Source organism: Solanum lycopersicum, chromosome 6 (assembly GCF_036512215.1).
Source record: "Solanum lycopersicum chromosome 6, SLM_r2.1".
Taxonomy (NCBI): Eukaryota; Viridiplantae; Streptophyta; class Magnoliopsida; order Solanales; family Solanaceae; genus Solanum; species Solanum lycopersicum.
Genome location: NC_090805.1, coordinates 36,925,406 through 36,933,972, shown reverse-complemented (window position 1 = coordinate 36,933,972; position 8,567 = coordinate 36,925,406). Strand labels below are relative to the sequence as shown.

The window sequence follows — 8,567 nt, the reverse complement described above, 5'->3', positions numbered from 1 at the left end:
TTGGTTGAAACACAATATCATAATTTGAAAGAAAAAATTTCATCACTTCATAGAGTTGATAAAAGAAGAGGGAACAAAAATTAGTTCTTGGGGATGTTTTTGCCAACTATCTTGGCCGGAGCTATTCGCAAAAGATTTCCAGGCTTACCAGGAAGAGCTCCTTTGATCATTAGAATCTTAAGTTCATCATCAATCTTGACGATCTTGAGCTTTCTAATCTTTGTCCTGGTGCCTCCCATTCGTCCAGGCATCTTCTTGCCCTTGTATACACGCCCTGGGGTTGTCCCAGCACCAATTGATCCTAGTTGTCTATGACTCTTTGATCCGTGAGTCATTTGACCCCTCTTGAAATTATGCCTCTTGATACCACCTGCAAGCCAATTCCACCAGTGTCAACAATGAGAGAGCGAAAAACAAGATATGATAGATAGAACTTGCTTTCTGTAAAGACAATCAAATTTGAGATAAAAAATTACTTCTCTAGTAAGTGAATGATATATCTAGAGTCAAGACCGCCACCAATAGAGAACCAAAGAACTACCTGTACCTTGACTTAATAGTTACAATATGTCGATACATGCACCTGTATGGAAGTCTCGTCTGTATGATACTTCAAACAACTATTCAGGTTATGATAAACTTTTAAGACGTGAAAAGTTGATAAACCCTACTTCCACATTTAAACATCTGAAAATGTACACTGTGGAATCAACCAGCATAATTAAACACTATGATAGCAAGTCATGTTAACCAGAATATCAAGATATCCATTAATGAAGCTTATTTAGGTGCTGAAGCCATGCCACACGAAGAGAGGAGCTACCACGATGTTCAATTACAATGTCATTTTCAGTTGGAATTGCAGTATTTACAAACAAAAGTTGCGGTTATTGAGGAAAATCAATAGAAGCATTAATACAAACCATTTGGCCAAAAAGTTAATGTAGCTCATGTAACAGGCATTTCAAGTACTCTTACAAATAAGTAAAATATCATATTTACATCTATAGTGATACATTGTATCATAATTATACAAACAAATACATTCTGGTTTAAGGATAAATGAATTGCAATAGCATAACAAAGTGCAGTAATGCAAAACCAAAGACTTGATATTTCAGATGTATCACGCTACTAAAATCACAGGCCAGTTCTCTTTTAAACAACAACCGCGCTCCATCCCAAGCTAGCTATATGAATTTAGAATATCCATTTGAACTAGATTCATTAACAATACGAGTTCTCTATTTCACAGTTCACATATGAAAGACAATATATTCATAGCTCACTGATGATAAGAAAAAACTAATCACAACACATAAAATCAAGGTCAATTGTACACTTCATTCATGAAATTGGGATGAAATCTTCGGACCTGTTTGGATTGGCGTTTGGCATGGGATTTTTATAAAAACCAAAAGCCTTGTTATACCATTTCTAACCTATGGCTTTAGCTTATTTTTGACTTAAAAATAAGTGTTTATAAGCACTTTATAACTTTACCCAAATACTTAAAAACAATCGAAAATGAGCTCAAATCTTTGATAAACAAGGCTAAATTTAGATAACGACCCGAAAAAAGCAATCTTTAGGATAATTGGAGTGGTAGAGAAACAGACCTTGAAATCCTTTTCCAATGGTTGTACCAGCGACATCAACCAAATCACCTTCTTTAAATAATTCATTAAAATCAAGTTTCTGCGTTACTTCAAATCCATCAACAGACTGAAGACGAAACTCCTGCAAATGACGGAGAGGAATAATCCCAGATTTTTCAAGATGACCCATTTCAGGTTTAGTTAGTTTTCTATCACGAACTCGTCGATACCCAACTTGTACAGCACTATATCCATCAGTAGCTTCAGTTTTAATTTGAGTAATAATATTTCCTTCGCGAAACCCTACAACAGTAACAGGCACCACTGTTCCTGAATCTTCAAAGAAACTCATCATTCCAAGTTTGGTTGCCATTATTCCGACTCCAGCTTCAAGAGAGGCAGAGATAGCTGGAGATGTTGAAATGCGGAGAATTGAAAGGGGTTTATGTTTTGGGAGTCTGAAAGAGGGGAGAAATGGAGAGTGCAGAGTTAAGGGTGTGACTGTGGTGGAAGTGGGTAGGGTTTGTAGGCGGAGCTTGGCGGTGGGCATTGTAGAGAAAGAAGAGAGAGACATGGCTTACTGGTTCGCTGAGACAGAGAAAGAGGAAGGGGAAACGCCCTGTTATAGGATTTCCTTATCCGGTACAAGATGGGGAAAGAGGGAGATGGTTGCACAAAACTATAAGACCCCAAATATAAATTAAGGAGCGGTATCTCACGTAATTTTAATCGAATTTAATTTCAACTCATTTAAGTTTTAATCTATTTTTTAAAAAATATTTAATTTAATCATCAATTTCAATTTTTTTATATAACTTTTTATTTGCATTGACGTTTCTATACCGAAAGTATAAATTATTATTTATTTTATATTTTTTTAAAGATTTATCTATTAATTTGTAACTGTTTCTTTTTTTAAAAAAAATAATAATTTTGAGTTGAAATTTAAATTACAATTATAAAAATTAAATATTACTAAGTTGAAATTATTGAGATTAAGCAGGTCAAATTGAACAGGACCATGACCCATTCCAAATTTGAGTCCAATTCATTTGAACTCAAAGTAAACTTGGTTTGGTTAAAACTCAACCCAAATTTTATTTCAATTTATTTTATTATTTTCAGTTTCAACCTAACTCGCTCATTTGATACCTCCTAAGAGTGACAAATACTTCTACATCATTTATTAGAGGTCGAGTTCGAGTCTTCTGGATATAAATTTATCTTTATTAGGGAGCAAAATCCTTAATCAGAGGTCAAATTTGAATCTTTTAGATACGAAAATTGTCTTATTTAGATAGCAAGAATAAGATCATATAATTTTTTATGCGAAAATTATTAAACTAGTCAGAATTCCTAACATAATTATTATAAGATCTATACTTAAGAATAATTAATAAATGTAAATATGTCAATATTTTATTAACTATAAGGTATCATAATATAATTTAGTTACCTTTTTTTTTTCAAATTGAACCCACTTTTTTTTATCCTGTTACTGATGAAAAGAAAAAAAGAGATCTTATTATCGACTTTTTTCTCTCAAATTTTTTATCCATATTTTATCATGCCTCTCTCACACATTTGGAACAGGGGCGGATCTACTTAAGCTCGTGGGGTGCCACGCCATCCACGAGCTTCGGCCAAAACGCGATGTATGTATAGGTGTATATATGTACATTGTATCCCCCTTCTAGACCCCGGATTGAATCCGGATAACAACTTTTTTTTTTAAAAAAAAAAAGGAATTTAGCTTCAATAATTCATATTTTGAAGATTATATTTCTTTTTCTTTTAAATTCTAGTTGACTTAGTTTTAATTAATAATTATTGTTGACTAATTTAATTTATTAATCTTTAATTTTTTTATAATTTGTTATTTGTTTGATTGAGAAGCATTAAAAATAGCTTTAAACTATGTCACGTCAAATAAAAATATACTCTGTTAATAATTTTATTAAAATGTCCATACGATTAAACATTTATTCTAAAAATGTCTCCACTACTAATATTTTAAACCTAAAAATGTCTATGTTGTTATTTTATTATGTCAAAATACACCTTTTCTAATGAACATAATTTTTTTTATTTTCTAATAAAATTATTGTTTTTAAAGAATTCCTTTCTTGTTTTTTTTTTCTTTTGAAAACCTTTTAACTAAAAAAAATGGAAATAATAATATTTTTCTTAATCTCATTTTGTAATTTAAATAGAACAATGTCATGTACTTTGTAAATAATATCACAGTAACTTCTTCTTTAATTTTTATTTAGATATAATAAAATCCTTTTTCCTAATAAAATAAACAAATATTTCTATTTCTTAATCTTTTTAAAATTGATTAAGTAAATATTTTCCTGTAGAAATTGTAATTGTGAAAATATCACTTTATTTCATGAAGTAGATGAAAAATGAAATATAAAATAAGAGTGGTGATTAATATTAAGTGATTTATTTAGTTTGTTACAAGGGATATGTTTACAAATATAAGTAATTTAAAATATGTAAACTCGTCGAGAATTATTATAAATGAATAATATATATTTATAATATTAGTAAAATTATTTTTAAAAATAAGTTACGCTTAATAAATTTTGTGTGGAATCAAAACCTAAGGTTGATTTAATGGTCTAAGTAATGTGTCTACTTGACATTCACGAAGTTCAAATCCTGAATCGGCCTCTGATTTGGATTATGATTATACAATATCACTCAACTTATATATGTATAATTAATGCAAACATAATTGATACAAACATCACAAATACACTATATATTTTTTGCATACTACCAAACGATCCAATATTTAACATTTTTATTATATATTCTATCAAACGACCACAAAATAAGATATTATTAATACACAAAGTTAATGAGTTTATATCATAAGAGGTCATTGAACTATGAGAAATGATCTAACAAAGTCATTTAACTTTGTTTTATATATAAAAAAAAATCACTCAACTTAAGATATTTATCTACAAAAATCATCCAAGTACATTTATCATTAAAATAAATTTAATATACCAACATAAATTATTTTTATGCTATATAAATTACACGAATCATATAAATATTTTTTAAAATAAGTAAATCACTTTATCCTTGAGTAATCTGGTTCTTTGTTTCCAATCACAAATGAAAAATATATATCAATTTTGGGTATGAAATCCAAATTCATTAGAGCTCCAGACATATCACAATCACATTACAACTAGCTAGCAAGATAAATCTAATGGAACTCTATAAATCACATTAGGAAATTGGAAAGAGAAATTGCACATTATTACTTGTATTTTGTTTTTGTGTATATATTATTATTACTCGTTTACTTATATCAACATATATGAATATGGAGATTGGAGTATTAAAATCTTTTACGAGCAGTGGCTCATAGTGTAGAAACTGAAAATTGAAGCAACGTGGGTATAAATCGAATTTATATGGGGGCGATATGGTTTTAAAATATAAAAGTTCAATTTGTGAGATTCATATTTATATGACATATAAGATAATTTATTTGTCATATCGAAATCATAATAAATTAAAAAGGAAATCTTTTAAATTTTAGTTTATTGTGAAGTCCATATTTACGTGACATATAAAATAATTTTGGGGAAACTAAATAAATATCCTATAAAAATAAAATAGTTACAGACATATACCCTTTTATATTCATATCCTATTAAATAAATACACTATATATCCTAAATTAATTTCGCTTAACTGATACAAAATTAGTATCATACTTGTATTGATATCATAAGGTTGTTAACTTCGCTTAGATCATATATTGTATTAGTATTATTAAGGATTTTTTATTCTTTTTAAAAAAATTATCTAATTTCAACTAGTTTAATAAAATTATTTACTATTGTGACAATAAATTTGATAAGAAAATTGTTTGTCAACTTTTCACAAAATTTTTTTACTCAAATAGCATAACTATTTAATATAGTTTTAAAAAAGAAAAAAGAAGAAGAATTAATGATGTTTTAGCAACAAATATTGTTGTAAAAGAAATGTAAAGATAAATAAAGTGTGAAAGATATTTTTGTAAACATATATTTTTAAATAAACATTAACAAGATTTGTTATTTCTAATATATCAAACCAAAATGTGTACAAAATATACTGCTAGCATAACTTATGCAATCATTATTAATGAAAGCACTACTAATACAAACATTATTAATGCACCTTATTTTGTATTATTCTTGTACAATCTATCAAACAATCCTCTAAACACAGTTATTATATTCTTAGTGTGAGAAGATGAATCTTCTATGTATAAAATTCGATATGTTTATATAAGGAAATAATAAATTCAATATGAAAAAGATTTACATTTGACCAGAAATAGTTCAAATAATCAATACTTTAATTTTTTTAAGGAAAAAATAAATTTAAATAAAGTAAAAAAATCAAGACAATACCTAAAAATATATCTACATTTTTCAAATTAATAAATAATAATTTAAATATAAAATATATGAAAAACAATTTAAACATGTTTTTGACAAGATTCCCTTAAACCTATCCTCAGTGTTTCGGTCAAAAAGTATGACTTCACTTGTACGGCATTTAACATGCAATAGTGTAGTTACTACTACCGCACTAGTTCTGTTTTTCTCCCAAAACTCATTATTTAATTTTCTTCTTTAACAAAGTTGACGAGACAAAAGCAAAAGTATGAAGAATTTAATATCTTTTTTCCACTTTCTTTACCAATGTCTTAAAAACCAGGAAAGTAAATGATTTCTTGTTTAAAAGTGTGATCACTCTTTTTTTGCTGGTTTGTTCAAGTATATACAGGAAAAATGGGTGATCCGTTGATTGAAGAAATTGATGTTCTGGATGCACCTTTACCATATTCTGTAGAGACGATGCTTGATAGAATCTGCAAGGAGCAGGGGCAAAAACCACCGTGTACTGGCATTAGAAGGAGGCTGAGCTCTATTGGTGAAAAAGGGTCATTAGAAATGCTCAAAATAATATCACGTCGTCCTATCAAGAAGAGTCTCTCTGCTTTTCTTGTTTACATGATTGATCGCTACCCGGATTGTCTCTCCTCTTCCTCTAGCCCCTTCAATTGTCTACTCAAACGCTCTTCTTCCCCTCGTCTCTTTCCATCTCCAGGTACTATTTTCCCCTAATTTTAATTCCTTTTTCCTATAATGTTTGTGTACACAAAGTCTTTCGCCAAAAACATGTTACATTCTAAAAATAACACAAAACCTATTTTTTGTTATGTGTGTTTAGCGTGAAAAAATAAGTATATTATGTTTGGTAGGTGAATATTTTTTCAATTCTTTTTAATGTTTGATTTATGAAAAAAATATTTTTTTAAAAATATCTTTTATATAATTTTTGAATTGCAATTGAGAATATTTTTTAAAATAAACAAAATTTTTCTTAGAAGAAAAAAAATAAAAATAAGTTGATTTGGAAAATATTTTATCTATATAAACATGGGAAAATTGAAAAATATTTTTCAAAAAATGTTTTCTACCAAACACACCCTAAACAAAACATGAGTAATTTATGTAACTATCAATAAAAGTTTTCATTATCATTACTTACTATAACAAGTTCGTGAAAATATATTAAAATCTTTAGACATTATTGCTTATGGAAACAAAAAATGTTTGGAAGATGTGAGGATACATGATTTTTTTTTTCTTATTTAGTAACATGAAGAAGGTGGAACTTAATTTTTTTGACCTTTTTCATAGCCAAATTGTATTTAGTTTAATAGACTTTTGGGCCAATATGATATTGAAGTGATCAAAATATTGATTATCTCTTGCGTTTGAGTTTCATTCTACATTATTAGAAGTGAAAGTCTCCAACAAACGTTGCTTCTAGCATATTCAATTGAGAAAAAAAACATATTTCTACTAATAATATTTCAAATATCAAATTACATAAAAAATAAATGAAATGAACTACGAAATCAAAAGAATTTGTGTAATGCTAAACTCAATTACCGAAAAAGTTCACAATAGAAATTTTGGCGTATCTACGAATAATAATTACGAAGGGGTGACTTGATTATTGTGAGATTTGTTAGTTTTCTGATGACTTCAAATAGAAGGATGCAAATTGTTCACTTTTAAATATTTGAAGAATGCTATGATATTTTAAGGATATAACATAAGTTTGAGATATAGTCTAAGGTTGATTTTGGTCAAAAATACTGTATAAATGATTTGTTTTGTTGTTAAAATGACAAAAACATTCTTAAAAGTATTTGAAAAGAATTATAAATTTAAAAGTGTTTTAATTATGAAGGCTTGGGTGTTTACCAAACGCGTAGTAAGCTATCAAAGTCTGTTTGACCAGCTTTTAAGCTTTAGCCAAACCCCCTTCTTACTATATTTCTTACTACATGTTTGTACTTTCTATGCTTAGAGGGTAAACGTTTACAAGGTGAAAGTTCTTCTAAATCAAAGCTTGAGATGGGCTTATTGGCCTGTGCAAGCCCTCAGAAAGTTGCTCGCCAGTTATCATTTTGCGAGGAGCCTGAATCTAACTGTAGAAGAACCTCCCCTTATGTCAGCCAACAGTTGATGATCCTCAATGAACTTGAATTTAGAAAATTGTTTCTGGTACTGAGCTACATTGGATGGTTAGTCCTCTATTACCCTTACTCGAATAACTTTCTAAAATTGTATGTGACTTGAATCTCTGCTGTTGGCAGCAACAAGTTGGAAGATGTTATATCCCCTCAAATTGCTGATGATATTGTAAGAAAGAAAAATCTTTCCATGACTGATTTTGAATCAGAAATTTGGAATGCTTTTGGAAAAGCATGTTATGCTGTGTCAGATAGATCAAAGGTACATCACCTCCCCTCAAAGGCGATGCTTTTTCTAATAACTCAAGCATAAAGTGTTTCTCACTTCCAATCTTTTTTTCTTTTTGTCATTTCTCAAGTGCATCTTATCAGTATGGATTTATTTTTAT

At 28.7% G+C, this 8,567-nt stretch overlaps 2 protein-coding genes across 2 annotated transcripts in view; one reads left to right on the top strand and one right to left on the bottom strand.

Moving 5' to 3' along the window:
- LOC101247532 (large ribosomal subunit protein uL3c) lies at nt 1-2,380 on the bottom strand. Its single transcript, XM_004240871.4, has 2 exons — nt 1,620-2,380; nt 1-370 (listed from the first exon to the last, which is right to left on the bottom strand). Exons 1-2 carry the CDS (start codon nt 2,170-2,172, stop codon nt 81-83), a joined length of 843 nt encoding a protein of 280 aa, XP_004240919.1. The 5' UTR covers nt 2,173-2,380; the 3' UTR covers nt 1-80.
- A 3,891-nt stretch (nt 2,381-6,271) lies between these two features.
- The window catches only part of TY-1/TY-3 (RNA-dependent RNA polymerase), a 28,521-nt gene continuing 26,225 nt past the window's right edge, over nt 6,272-8,567 (top strand). Inside the window, exons 1-4 of the mRNA XM_010323869.4 lie at nt 6,272-6,288; nt 6,405-6,737; nt 8,013-8,229; nt 8,302-8,440. Coding sequence (XP_010322171.1) covers nt 6,419-6,737; nt 8,013-8,229; nt 8,302-8,440 — 675 coding nt within the window. The 5' untranslated portion in view covers nt 6,272-6,288; nt 6,405-6,418. The remainder of the gene's footprint in view (nt 6,289-6,404; nt 6,738-8,012; nt 8,230-8,301; nt 8,441-8,567) is intronic.